Source organism: Drosophila arizonae, chromosome 4, assembly GCF_054131065.1.
Source record: "Drosophila arizonae isolate 15081-1271.41 chromosome 4, UAZ_ARI_1.0, whole genome shotgun sequence".
Taxonomy (NCBI): domain Eukaryota; kingdom Metazoa; phylum Arthropoda; class Insecta; order Diptera; family Drosophilidae; genus Drosophila; species Drosophila arizonae.
The window spans coordinates 13194706-13209895 of record NC_142924.1 but is presented as its reverse complement, the minus strand read 5'-3'; the positions used below and the strand labels follow the sequence as shown (position 1 = coordinate 13209895).

The window sequence follows — 15190 nt, the reverse complement described above, 5'->3', positions numbered from 1 at the left end:
TCATTGTGGTTACAGTGGGTTATATATAAAGAAGCACTCAGCTGTCTTCACTTTCAGTCTCTAGAATGAGCCGCCAATTGTTGCATTCGCTGCATTTGCTCTGCCTGAGCAGCTGGCTGTGCCTGGTGCAGGGCGCACAGGTTTACATGGAGTTGAATGGCCAGAGCTACGCTTACAACACGGACGTTGCTGTGCAAACAAATGATCTGTCACCCAACTACGAAATACCAGCAGCATACCAGCAGCAGCAACAACAACACCAACGACAACAATCCCAGCAATGGCCATATGCCAGCACGCAATCGTTATCCCGGAATGCCAAGTGGCGCTGGCTGCAGCCTGATGCAGCGCCTCCACCAACGCCAACACCTTCACCAGCGCCGCGGCAGCCACAGAATTTTGATTTTAGCACTCAACACATGTCCCACAGCCAGCACACGGATGACTCTGGCATTGTGCTGGGCAAATATTCATACTACGATGATGCGGGCTATCACGAGCTGAGCTACAAGGCGGGCCCTGGCATTGGATTCGTGGTCATGGGTGGCAATTTGGCCAAGCCAACGGAACAAACAGCCAACAACTTGCATAGCTATTAATCTATATGCTCGTATGTATATAGTCCCTAGACAAATAAAATCAAATGCAGTTCGACAATTTCCTGAACTTGGCTTTATGTCAACCATAAAGACTTCTCAGCTCAATCGAAGCTACCGACATTACGTGCATTGGTAACTTAACTAAAGTAATATTTTTGGCTTTAGTTAGCGCTCAACGTTTTAAGCCAACTGAAGGTAATTCATTGTAATTTGTTTTTGTCTGAATTGACAACGAGATTTTGAAAAATAAAGAGGATTTTATACTGATGAGGACTATTCAGCATATATATACAAGCAAAGACAGAGAGCAAGGTAGATAGAAAGATATATATATATATATATATATATATATATATATATATATATATATATATATATATATATATATATATATATATATATCTTTCTATCTACCTAGAGAGAGAGAGAGAGAGAGAGAGAGAGAGGGGAGAGTAAATTAGTCTTGGAGAGATAAACATAGATTGGTTTAGTTCTTGAAAAGGAAAGATAAAGGGTATTTTCATACCAAGGTATTAAGTAAGGTCACAGAAAATTAATATATTCAAATGCTGTCCACTTTCTTTCCTCTAAGATCTGTGCATCAAGCCTTCATCTATACAATGGACATTTCCAGACATTTGCTGCATTTATCGACCTCTGATTACTCTGCTCAAACTCACAGAAGTCCTGACTTTACTATACATAAATATATACGTATGAAACTGTGCACAACTCTTCTTTAAACTTTAAACTCAAGTTAAGGCAGATGACAAAAGCATGACAAAAACTGAATGCTACAAGACTCGACAGAAGGTACATCAATGCCAAAGACTGAATAAATATGAAGGCAGCGTAAATTTTGATCCTCATTGCTCACGATTGCTCATAATTTATTATACTTGCTAAATAAAAGACATAGCCTTATGGGAGTGAGGGCAGTTGCATGACAAAAGGTGACTGCTACGACACTCGACAGCAGGAGCAGGTACGTCAATGCCAAAGACTGAATAACATGAAGCTTTTGGAAATGTTGATCCTCGTTGCTTACGAAATAGACAATATAATCATATGATTCCTCAGCGAATGTCTGTCAGAAGCAAAATGCTCTGAGACTGCTGGACAAAAGCTGATTGCTATGACACTCAATGCACTCAACGCATCAGGCCCTCATAATTTGCTTGCTAAATGAAAGGCATAGTCTTATGAATGATTATGAAACTGTGCTAAACTCTTCCAGTGAATGTTTGAGAGACAAAACATGAAACTTCAGATAATACGACTGCATGACAAAGGCTGATTGCTATGACACTCGATGCATGGTACATCAACCCATCAAGCCCTCGGTTTATTACCAACCAATCGAGTTCCATAAGAAATAATCGATTTCGATAACTATTTATCGGTTTCGATAACTATTTATCGATTTCGATAACTATTTATCGATTTCGATAACTATTTATCGATTTCGATAACTGTTTATCGATTTCGATAACTGTGTATCGATTTCGATAACTATTCATTGATTTCGTGAACTATTTATCGAACGAAACTTGAAACTGAGCTAAGGCATGACATAAGCTTATTGCTATGACACTCAATATTCAATGCACGGTACAACAACCCATCAAGCCCTCAGTTTATCAGCCAATTTATCAACCAATCGATTTCGATTACTGCTTATCGATTCCGATAATTATTTATCGAATCCGATAACTATTTATCGAGCGAAACTTGAAACTTGAGCTAAGGATATGCATGACAAAAGCTGAATGCTACGAGACTCGATAGAAGGTACATAAATGCTAAAGACTGAATAATTTGAAGCTTGTGGGAATTTATTTATCCTCATTACCTACGAAATAAACAACATAATCATATGATTCACAGAAATCATATAATTCTTCAGCGAATGTCTGGCAGAAGCAAAATGGTCGAGACTGCATGACAAAGGCTGAATGATATGAAACTCGGTGGATGGAACATCTATGAAACTTGTGATCATAATTTGCTTGCTAAATGAAAGGCATAGCCTTATGAATGATTATGAAACTGTGTTAAACTCTTCCAGTGAATGTTTGAGAGGACAAAACACGAAACTTGAGGTAATACGACTGCATGACAAAAGCTGATTGCTATGACACTTGATGCATGGTACATCAACCCATCAAGCCCTCAGTTTATTACCAACCAATCGAGTTCCATAAGAAATAATTGATTTCGATAACTATATATCGATTTCGATAACTGTTATCGAACGAAACTTGAAACTTTAACTAAGACAGATGCATGACAAAAGCTGAATGCTACGAGATTCGATCGAAGTACTTTCGTACATACACGCCAAGGACTGAATAATATGAAGCTTGTGGTAATTTTGATTTTCATTGCTTACGAAATAGACAACATAATCATATGATTCACAGAAATCATATAATTCTTCAGCGAATATTTGGCAGAAGCAAAATGGTCTCAGACTGCATGACAAAAGCTGAATGATGCAAGACTCGATGTTAAGGTAAATGAATTTAAAAGGCAATAGTATGGATGCTTGTGGTCATATTGATTCCCATTGCTCACGAAATAGAAAACATAATCATATGATTCACTTATTAGGTCTTGAGAGACAAAACATGAAACTTGAGATAATACGACTGCATGACAAAAGCTGATTGCTATGACACTCAATGCACTCAACCCAACAGGCCCTCAGTTTATCAACCAATCGAGTTCCATAAGAAATAATCGATTTCGATAACTGCTTATCGATTCCGATAACCATTTATATTTTGATAACTATTCATCGATTTCGTGAACTATTTATCGAACGAAACTTGAAACTTAAGCTAAGGCAGATGCATGACATAAGCTGATTGCTATGACACTCAATACTCAATGCACGGTAACAACCCATCAAGCCCTCAGTTTATCAACGAATTTATCAACAATCGATTTCGATAACTGCTTATCGATTCGGATAACTATTTGTCGAATCCGATAACTATTTATCGAACGAAACTTGAAACTTGAGTTAAGGCAGATGCATGACAAAAGCTGAATGCTACCAGACTCGATAGAAGGTACATAAATGCTAAAGACTGAATAATTTGAAGCTTGTGGAAATATTTATCCTCATTACCTACGAAATAGACAACATAATCATATAATTCACAGAAATCATATAATTCTTCAGCGAATGTCTGGCAGAAGCAAAATGGTCGAGACTGCATGACAAAGGCTGAATGATATGAAACTCGGTGGATGGAACATCTATGAAACTTGTGATCATAACTTGCTTGCTAAATGAAAGGAATACCCTTATGAATGATTATGAAACTGTGTTAAACTCTTCCAGTGAATGTTTGAGAGGACAAAACACGAAACTTGAGATAATACTGCATGACAAAAGCTGATTGCTATGACACTAGATGCAAGGTACATCAACCCATCAAGCCCCCAGTTTATTATCAACCAAAAGAGTTCCATAAGAAATAATCGACTTCGATAACTATTTATCGATTTCGATAACTATTTATCGATTTCGATAACTATTTATCGATTTCGATAACTATTTATCGATTTCGATAACTATTTATCGATTTCGATAACTATTTATCGAGTTCGATAACTATTTATCGAGTTCGATAACTATTTATCGATTCCGATAACTATTTATCGATTTCGATAACTATTTGTCGATTTCGATAACTATCTATCGGTTTCGATAACAATTATCGATTTCGATAACTATTATCGATTTCGATAACTAATATCGATTTCGATAACTATTTACCGAATGAAACTTGAAACTGAGCTAGGACAGATGCATGACAAAAGCTGAATGCTACGAGATTCGATAGATACCTTCGTACATACACGCCAAGGACTGAATAATATGAAGCTTGTGGAAATTTTTATTTTCATTGCTTACGAATAGACAACATAATCATATGATTCACAGAAATCATATAATTCTTCAGCGAATATTTGGCAGAAGCAAAATGGTCTCAGACTGCATGACAAAAGCTGAATGCTGCAAGACTCGATGTTAAGGTAAATGAATTTAAAAGGCTAAATAATATGAAGCTTGTGAAAATAGTGATCCCCATTGCTCACGAAAAACGAAAAAACATAATCATATGATTCACTTATTAGGTCTTAGTTTAGGTCGTCTAGCGAATTTATGGCAGAAGCTAAATGCTCTGAGACTGCATGACAGAAGCCTTATGAATGATGAATGAATTCAAACAAATGTGGCGCGTGCTTTGAGGCCATAAACCAAACGATTTATGTATTTTATAATGCCTAATTGATTTGCGGAACAGTTAGTAGTTGTTTCTGTGGCTGCCGCTGGACACCCAAAATATAAACTGTTAAACAGCTGCCGAATTTGTCAACCAAATAAAGTTGAGTTTTGTTTGGTTTTTATATATTTATTTAATTTTTTTTGGGTATTTCTTATGTGGAGGAAATACGCGCGCGTTGAAAATTTGAAATGGGCTGCGTGCTCGACTTGCCAAATAATTTGAATTGAACGCAAGCCTTGGTGACAGCCGCGTGGCCTAAATAAGAAAACAGTGCAAAGTACTCAAAAAAAAAAAAAGAAGAAAAGACAATAAAAACGAAAACAAAATTAAATAAAAAATAAGAGTGCTAGGAGATACCCTAAAGAATATGACATGCCCATTTAAAATGAGTATCTTTATAGTTATAGAAGTATTTAGAAAGATATTCAAAGGGACAACTTTATGTACTTTATTTTGTGTACCAAAATATGTTGATTCTATTGCGTTAGAATATAGACAACACAATAAAGAGAAAGAGAAAGAGGAGACAGCCAATATCTGATTCAGGCTTCAGTCGTAAATCTTCAGACATTCTTATCATACTTTATGTCTTCGTCACGCCTCCTTCTACCCGTCACATACAGTTTAACCAAAGTAATGTACCCTGTTTACCCATTTTCAATGAGTTTAGGACATAAAAATAATAACAATAAAAAGCAACACAACGTTAAAATTTTTGGCTAATAAATAATAAGTTGATGGTTTTTTTTTTCATTTTGGTTTTTAGCAACATTATTCAAATGATTGTAGCAACCTTTTTTTTTTGGCTTTTCATGGCTAAGTTTCACTGTGACCATAAAATGTTTTGTTTTGACTATTAAAATTGAAGTAAAGATGTTTTCGTGAAGAAGAAGAGCGTCTGGACAACTTTCTATTAGACTGGATTTTAGGTTTAAGTACAGCGACATAAAAACAACTTTGACACGAATTGAAAACTTTTAGACTCAAGTTCTCAGCTGTAGTAGTAGAAGAGAATAGAGACTGCTTTGCCTTGGCCTGGGAACTGAGCTGAGGCTACGCTGTGGCTGCATAATTGTGCTAGCATAATTGCATTCAGTAATGCCCTGTATTAACTCTTTTATTATAGAGCACAGAACACATTGCGCCTGAGAGAGAGGCAGAGCCACAGACCGAGAGAAATCCAGTTATGTGGCTTAAACAACGGTTTCTACGCTGGAGTCTGTGCGATTCTTGATTCCTTGCTTGATGCACCCAGCGAAGGTCGCACTTAACTGTCCAGCCAAAGCCAGCCCCAGTTCCGCTAGCTGTATATAAATAGGTTTCAAGGTTATTGCATATAGTTGAACTCTTTGGCGCATGCCAGGCCTATCATATTATTATTGTTGTTGCTGTTGTTGTTGTAGTTGTTACTGGTGGTTGAACTGCTTCAGCTGCATCGATTTGTCGACTTTCAATTAATGTCATTCAAACTGTGTGTGTGTTTTGGGTTTCTTGGTCGTTCATTGTGTATGCGTCGCTGCATTCCTAGTTGAAACCATAAATCTTCAATCAATTCGAATTGATTGTTTCAATATGTCACAGTTGAAATAACTGTAAATGACTGCAATATAACAATACTCTTTATGCTATGGCAGATGCGCTAAAAATAGTCTGAAAGGACTTCAGAAGGCAATCGCCTGTGGTGAAGTTTATATAGCGCGCTGCAAACATGATGGAATTCTATAAATATATATGCATATATAAAGGTATATATAAAACTGTCGTCTGTACAGTGGTAATTTTATAAGACTGTGAATGGATTAAGGGCGCAATCGGATATTTAGAAACAGTTCCTAATATTGCAGAGTCAAACTTTCTAAGCCTGTTCCACATTCAATGCTTATTCAATTTGAATAAGAATTTTAACATATTGACAATTCGCAGAATAGTTCATTCATTGAACCATAATAGAGTTCGTGTCTTAAGTCTTTTATTTCTATTTTCTTTTTTGCTGTTAGGCTTATTGCTTGTTTCAATCAGCATTCGTCACGCCAATTGGCACTGCTAAGCTTTTACACGTTGTCTACCCACACGTTCGCGTCTTAAGTCGTTCGTTTTGTTCTGCCCAGTTGAGTCGTAAGTGCGTCGATGATGATGATGATGATGCTGCTGCTCAGTCAATCAAGCCAATTAATTAATCAATGTCGAAATGTCGAATGAACAGTAGCACTTGGTGCTTTGCTGTCAGCGATGCCAGCGATGTTAGCGGTTCACACAGACATAAAAACTGTGCAAAAAAACGTGCTTTAGTTATGCTCATCTAATAGAAAAACAAACATGATCCTAATCATGATCTCAAGCTGTGAATGTCAATGTTTTGGGTGGCTCTGACAGACACAAGTAAAGAGCAACAGATGCTCGCCCATTGATAAGAAGCAGCCAAGGCATTTGCGTACGTGCCCCCTTTTTAAGCGAGTTTCTCTTAAGCATTTGCTCTTTCACTCACTGGCACACACTCGCGCTCTCTCTCTCTCTTTCTCTCTCGTTCTCTCTTGTGACTGGCCATGGTCAGGTTGAACACATTTCTTTGCTGTTCGCTTTGCATGGCTAATGGAAATGTTATAAAACAGCCAAGCTGTGCCCAGGCACAATTCAGTTCATCTTCAGTCGTTGCCTGCTTGAGTTCTTAAAGGTGCGTCAAGTGTAGTTTTTTCTGGCTCAAGAACGAAAGCTTGAAGCCAAGTGCGTGTGCTCCTTGAAGCAGCTAAGGAAACGTTTACAAAAAAAAATATTTAACAAAAAACCATTAAACAACTTGGCCGAGTTGGCATTTAGCTTCAGTGTGTGTGTGAATGTGTTTACTGTATCTGATTAAAGCTCGATTCTACGCTTGATAACACTGCGCCTTTTGTTTCTGTTCGCAGTTCAAGGATATAACACAAGGCTATCCCGCACCGGCGTTGACAACGAGCAACAGAAAAAAAAAAACAAAAAAGAAAAAATTTACAAAAATTGTTTAGCGCAAAAATGCGTCTCATTGTGGTAAGTACTTATGGCCGAAACCGGAGACCAAATTACGCTTACTAAATTTCAACATAGAGTGAAAAAAAAACTAGTTTAATTCTGTTTAAATTTTGCTGTTGTCTTCTGTGCTATATGTGACCGCAATTAATCATTTATTAGCGTCACTGAAGTCATTAACTGGCGCAAGTTCGTGCCTTAAGTCTTTCTGTGCCTTTTTCGTATTTAATTTGCGTTTACACTCAGCTCTAAACTTTCACTGGCTGATTCTTCTTGCCAAGATTCTTTTTGCTACCAAGTTGAGTTAGCTGTGAAATCAGTCTGAGTTTCTTTTGGCCCATATGCAAATATCTGGCTCAGCAGCTCATCAGAAAACCAATTTGCTAATTGAAAATAAAAATGGAGAAATAAAGGGCAAAAAACTGAAAAAGCAGTTTAGAAGACTTTTGTTAAACTGACTATATATGTATGTATACTATAATGTGATATATGCAAACCTTTAAATGTGTTGAAAAATAATTATAAATGAATTGTTATTAGGTATAGTATTAAAATAAAGAATCATTAAGCATATTCTATGTTGAAAACAAATAAAATTATTAATTTAAGTGAAACACTTTATATATTCCTTGATATATGAATCTTCCTATAGAAAACTTATAGATGAAAAGTGAAAATTAATCAGCACGTCTTTATGGCAGACACTTTTTATAGCTTACATATTACGCGCTGCATTATTCATTTTCTATTCAACAAATATAACAAAAAGAAGCAGAAAACACGCCCTAAAAAAAGTAGAAATGCGTCAGCGTCCGCCGCGCATATCATATAAAGACAACAACAACAAAAAGGCATATTTAATAAACCTTATAAAAAGCCCAAAAATAAAATATTTTAATTATATCTGCATACCCCACACCCTCTTACATACATATATGTATATATATATATGTATATATGTGTGAAGAAAAATCAATATGCTACAAACGTAGGCTAGGCATGTGCGTAGGAGGCCATGACAAATGGCCAAGTGAAATAAAGTTCTCGACCATTAATTGGCGAGAGCTGGAGGAACAATAAAAGAGATATTTTGTAACGCCCCACACTCTATTATATGGAGGGCCATAAATTGGAGTTATAAAGTTATCTCTCGCCATAGATTGCACAACATAAATCAAAGGAACTTTAGGGACGGGTCGATGCCACTAATTAATCTTCATTTGAAAGACTTGTTTAAGCTGCAGCAGCAGCACCAGCAACAGTTACTACTAATTAAGCTGAAAACCTGAGAACTACTTAAAAATGATTTGCATTTTGAAATATTTTCTTTCTGTATTTGGGCAACATTAACCCAGTTTTGAAACACGCCCAGAACAAACGACTCCAGCAAACAATCTGTATAATAAATAAATCAGAGCCAAAAGAAAGCAACCACAAATACATATTGGTTCGAAGTCGTGGCTAAATGCAGGCATTGCTTGCAAATACAGAATACAAAATAACTCTGAAATATCTTTCCAGCTGGTCCAGAGCTCGTTTTTGGTACCAGGAACAACAACAAAAATGTTAAACGCTTAGGCAGAATATCTGTAGCTGGGTCAATGACACACACCAAGCTCAGTGACATTGCGGCTTTTGATAGATGAAGTTGCCGTGTCCGATGACAAGCTAACGGACCAGCTGGTCGTTTGGTTGCTGACTGGGTGGATGCTATTGCGTCAATATTGATTTTGCAAAAGAAGCGAGCAAAGCAAACATTTGGCGAGCATGGCTTGATGGTTCTACTGAATCGGGGCTCGGTTCTTGAGCAGCGAAAAGCTGTGAAAATAGCTTGACTAAATGGGCTTGGCTCTCACTTTTCAGCTGAAGCTTAGCGAAAGATGCTGGAGAAATGAAATGAAATGAAGTGCTTGACCGCATTCTTAGACCTTGACAGCTGGCACGCGGCATAATTATAAGTATTTATTATATACACTATATATACATATGTATATATATAAATATGTATTTGAGTTGACAAAGGCAATATGAAATATAATAGGTTTTGTTTATTGTGTATTTTCATTATTTAACTGCCATTAACTTGAGAATTTGTTAAAATTAGTCTCGCAACTATAAAGGTCATTAGCATTTAAATTAATGAATAATAATTCAGTTGCATAATGAGCTTATTCATTTATCTCTCTCTCTTCAATCCACCCTCGTATATCAATATTTCAATTCTTACTTCTCTTTTGCAGTTCTCAACACTTTTGCTTGCCTCCTGGGCAGCTGGCCAAGCTCTGGATGCCGTCGAGTAAGTAGCTCGAATTCTTTCAGCGATTGATTTCTATTAACCTTTGCCTTGCCCCGCCTTGCCATGCCTTGAGCTGTGACAGTGTCATCTTAATGCTCCTAGTAGTAGCTGTCTGTGTATTGTGACTAAAACAAAAACATTATAGAGTTGTGTGACCAAGCCACTCATTATCCGTATATAACACCTGCTAAACGCATTAGTTTACTAATCATGCCAATACGATGAGACCAAAAACAAACCTAACTTTCGTTTGCAGAATTCAAAGGCAAAAGCTGATCAAATTTCCCGAGGAGTTTGATCCGAATGTGGGGCCGTCCACGTCCGACAAAGCGGACGAGGCCAAGCGCATTCTCGACCAGATCGCCAAGGTGAACGAGGCCTTTGGCTACGTGAAGAAGAAGCCCGATCAGCCAAAGCTGCCGCCCATACTCGACTCCAGCCAATATCTCTTTCCCAAGCCCGCCCAGCAGCCCTTCCACGCGCAGAAGCATCACTTCTCTGGCAGCCAAGGGCAAACGTTGCTGGAGCCCTCCATAAGAGCTGTCAAGCTAACGAGGAATGTTGTGGATGGAATGTCGAAAGAGCAAAAGCAACAGCAGCAACGGGAGACGCTCTACTTCCGACCCAATCAAGTGCAGCTGCCTCAGCCAAGCTCAGCACAGGAGGCACAGCAGCTGCCCGCCCACTTTGTCATACCGGTGCATCTGTACAAGCTGAACAAGGAGCAGTATTTGCGAGAGCATGCGCCGCACGAGTATCGTGTCAAGGGCTACAAGATAATTGGCGATGTGGACAGCTTTTATGGCAAGGCGAAGGCCATGCTGCACGAGAAGAACCAGAAGCAGGGCAAGACAACGCCCAAATACCATTTGTTCTTTTTGCCCCGCGAGCTGGCCTTAAATGACGATGGGACGCCCAAGCGTGGCAAGCCAACAGCGACAAGCACCACCACCACTACCTCCACCACCACCACCAAAGGGCCCAGCTCTAGCAAGGAATCACGCTTCGACTCGCGTGAGAAGCCAATACATAAGCCACAGCAACAGCCACACTCCCAGCCACAATCCCAGCAACAGCAACAGGCGCATTCACAGTCCACTCCTTCCCGCATGCCCGCCATTGTTACACCTGAAGCGAATGGCAACCGCAAGCGGACTAGCGGCAGCACCACCAAGCCATTGCGTGGCAGCAGCAAGGATGCAGATCAGAATCAACAGATACTGACCAGCTCATCCAGTCTCAAAGTGAACTCTGCCCCAAGCCACAGTAATGTGGCTCAGCAGACCACATTGCCGCCCACAGGCGGACTGATGCCAAATCGCAATCGCTTGAATGTCTTCCGTGTGCCCAGCGTCAATCTGGCCGAGATGCAGAACCAGACATCGACAGCCATAAAAAACGCCTTTCAGAATATTTTCAAAATGCCCTTCCGTCAGCCAATCGCGCCGACAGGAACAACAGCTGTACAGCCAGTTGTGGTGCAGAGCGGAGCTGTAGAAAATTCCGACATGTTGCAGGATAGCCAGGATGATTACAAGTGGGACGATGAGAGGGAGGGCGGCGGCGACGGCGATGGCGATGGCGACATTGATACTCTTGAGCAAATGGAAAATACGGCTGCCGAACAGGATACCAGCGCGGGTACAGAGAAGCATCTTTTTGTACACAAGAAGCACCACCTAATGGACACCATTGGTACAGTAGCCACCGCTCACCAGGGCACTCAGAAGCAGGCTCTGCGAGAGGGCGGCATCATCATTCAACGCCTGAAGGTGCGCAAGGGCGGCATTGCCATTGCGGGGCCAGGAGGCGTGGCAACAGCAGGTAGTGGCGGTACTGCAATTGTAGGCCCTGGTGGCTATGCCCTGACCCACCCGCGCAGCTTAACCATTGCTGGCCCTGGGGCTAAGGTTATTTCCATACCTGCTGATGTGGACCTGAAAGATGCTCTCCAGCGCACAGATGTGGATGCAAAAAGCTTTCCACGCGAGGGTAAGGTGGTGGCCACAGGGCCCACCGTCTACTACGCACCACCAACGGGCATGACGATGGAAGATGAGGATCAGGAGGAAGTGCAGGAATTTGAAGCCTTACAGTAGCTTGATTGTTTAACTGAAATCTGTTACCAGCCCTGATTTTCGAATTAGTTCAATTACGCTCATCGATCGACAGGGCTGCCAGATAGTTAGGAATTGTGGCTGCCGTTTAGCTATGTTCGATTTTATACCTAATGACTGTTAGTATTTTTGTATAGCGCCTAAGTATTGGTAATAAATGTTTGTATTTGTAATTTGTGCATTGCTTTCATCTGTAATCAAATGTAAATAGCTGCCACGCCTACTAACACCGCACACACACACACAAAGCCTTCGCATGTAGTTATAACAAAATCTTAGATTAAGCCCCAATTCGAGCTGTATATATTGTATATATTACGAGACTAATGGCTATCCTCAACTCTCTTACTCTTCCTATGAAAATTCCTTTCCTCAATTCGAATATCCTAACCAACATCTAATCAAGTGCGAGCACATACTGGCAGACCACAAGCTTTGAGACGTGGCCGGCGCACAGTCGACTGCAGCCGCCGGTGAACTATGATACACCCGCTGCGACAAAGTCAGTCAGTGCACAGAAGATAGTTGCAGCTTCTATGGACAATATCCTGAAGCCCTATGGCGCCATCAAAGGAGCTGCCCAACCGCAGCCAGAGAAACTTACAGTAGACAAAGCAGCTGAAACAACAAGTTCAACACAGTTCGCAGCTCTAACGCCATATGGCGCTCTTAAATCTACCATACATGGTAATCTGTTGCTGTTAAACTCACCATATTATGCTGCCTATAGTCTGCCATTCGCTTATGTGGCGCCATCTGTGGGTATAGCAGCCGCAACAACGCCGAGTACAACAACCAGCACAGCAAAGTCTGAAACCACTGACGATATTCCAATAAAAAAAGATGAAGAAGAAAAAGAAACAGCCGAAGACACCATTGAGACATTGCAAAAGCTGCGAGCGAAGCCACAAACCTCAGCTGGTGATCTAAAAAGCGATACTCGCTTACGCGCCGCTGTTAGTCGCATCAATTCAGACTATGTGATCGAAGAGATTATCTCCGTGCCGGGCAAGCATATATTGTCCAGTAGTTCTCGCTCCATCAAACCACAGACGAAGAAGGCAACAGCTGCCAAGCTACGCAAAGGTAGCGGCAAACGGCCACCCGTCAAAGTAGAAGCCACTGGACGCACCAGCACCAGCGCAAAGAACTTTCCCCAGATACCATTTGCGAACTACTTCCTGCCCTATCATCCCGAGCAGGCACAGGCCATACAAGGACGCAAGCAGGCGGCGCTCATACTAGAGCCCCACTCCAAGGCTGTGGTAGGCAACGGTGGTACCGCTATCTCTACGCCCATCTCCAGGGCGCTGCTGAAGAAGGGCGTGCCCACCAATGTGTACTTCAATCCGGAATCGGTGGCCATTGCAGGCGTGGGTGGTAAAGCGCATGCAGCGGCCGATCTGGAAATCGATTTGTTTAACTGAAGCGGAGTCTGATCCACTGGAGACATATCTGTCTCCAGCTATGTAGCTTAGTGTAGAAATCCATATGTTCCTATCCTATCTCTCTCTCGCTCTCTGTAGTTGTAAATAAAGATGTAGTAAACTATTTGGCTTTCTACCTCAGGAGTAGTCGTCGCTTGCTCACCATCCGTAGAAATTATTGCCCCATTGCTTCTCCTTATCCACGCTTTATCCCTGCACTATCACAAGCAGAATTGTACAGGCAAAAGCCGCACTTCACTTCCATAGCACTTTAACGAACTCTATAAAATTTAGACACAGATCGGCTGGCTCCAGATTCGGTCCACTGATCTACCAGGATCAGCTGCCCTACTACGGTGGTTTGAGTGGTCAGGTGTTGCTGCTGCAACCGCAGCAAGATGGCAGCATCCGCAGCAGCATTTTGCAGCGTCAGCAGCCGCACCCCAAGGAGGCAGACGACACCATCAGCATTTCGGCAGCCAGCATCTCGGCAGTAGCCAATGATAGCCCCGGCTCCTCCATCTCGGCTAGCGGCAGCAATTTCAATCGCATTCAGGAAGCAGCCGCTCGTCTGGTGGCCATACAGGAGCTGGCCAAGCGGAAGGGCGCCTTCAGCGAGGAGGACAACAAGATCTATGCCAACAGTTTGCTGGAGCTGGGCCAAGCGGCTACAGCCTTGGCTCTGCTGCAGCAGAATGGACAGATCAAGGATTTCAGTGTGCTGCTGCAGCCGGAATTGTTCGGTGTAATGCCGCAAAAGCAGCCCTCAAATCTGGGCCTGGAGGCCAACAATCCAGCGGATCAGAAGATCGATGACCATAAGCTGGAGGAGGTGACCGAACAGCAGTTGTCGCCCGATGACATTCTACCGCCCCCCGCCGAGGATCCCTACGAGGATGTGAACGACAGTGTGGCTGTCATAGCGCCCAAGAAGGATGCTGCTGTGGCTGAAGCCAAGCCCGTGGGTAAGTCTGGCTAAGCTTAGGTTATTAGTTAAGCTAAGCTAATCTTTATGCTAATTGCTCTTTTAGGGGTCTCCATTGCCGGCGAGGGCGGCGTTGCCTCCTCCAAGCCCAATGCCGTTGCGCTCTCGGGCCGCAATGGCCTGGCTGTAGCCTCACCCAAAGCCACGGCCATTGCTGGAGTTACGCCCGAGGAGGCGGCTGCGTTCAGCATTACGCTGCCATCACGCAACCAGCTCGTCATCAAGACGTCCAATTCCCAATCAAACGACGATTACGACTACAGTGATGGCCCAGTGGCCGTGTCCACTTTTCCACGCGTGCGCGACGCACCGCAGCGACCCAATGCGCTCGTCGAGAAATGGCGTGTGGCCATTGCCGAGGAGTACGCAGCCAGATCCAAGGAGCAGCAGGCCCAAAAGCCAATCATACGAGCAGCGCCCAAGCGACGCCTGCACCACGAGTAGAGGAACACGCCGAGGAGC

General features: G+C 41.8%; 2 protein-coding genes across 2 annotated transcripts; both read left to right on the top strand.

Annotated features, from left to right (window-relative positions):
• Nucleotides 1-60: 60 nt before the first annotated feature.
• On the top strand, nt 61-866 carry LOC108612319 (uncharacterized). The gene has a single exon (XM_018005198.2). It carries the CDS (start codon nt 66-68, stop codon nt 597-599), a length of 534 nt encoding a protein of 177 aa, XP_017860687.1. The 5' UTR covers nt 61-65; the 3' UTR covers nt 600-866.
• Nucleotides 867-7445: 6579 nt separating this feature from the next.
• Nucleotides 7446-12489, top strand: LOC108614677 (uncharacterized). The gene is made up of 4 exons (XM_089466712.1): nt 7446-7574; nt 7807-7924; nt 10144-10199; nt 10456-12489. Exons 2-4 carry the CDS (start codon nt 7910-7912, stop codon nt 12296-12298), a joined length of 1914 nt encoding a protein of 637 aa, XP_089322838.1. The 5' UTR covers nt 7446-7574; nt 7807-7909; the 3' UTR covers nt 12299-12489.
• The last annotated feature ends 2701 nt before the right edge of the window (nt 12490-15190 follow it).

Excerpts from the sequence above, each read along its gene's own strand:
- LOC108612319 (XM_018005198.2), top strand. The coding sequence starts at position 66 with ATGAGCCGCCAATTGTTGCATTCGCTGCATTTGCTCTGCCTGAGCAGC.
- LOC108614677 (XM_089466712.1), top strand. Across the intron at positions 10,200-10,455 it reads CAAGCTCTGGATGCCGTCGA|AATTCAAAGGCAAAAGCTGA; the intron begins GTAAGTAGCTCG and ends TTTCGTTTGCAG.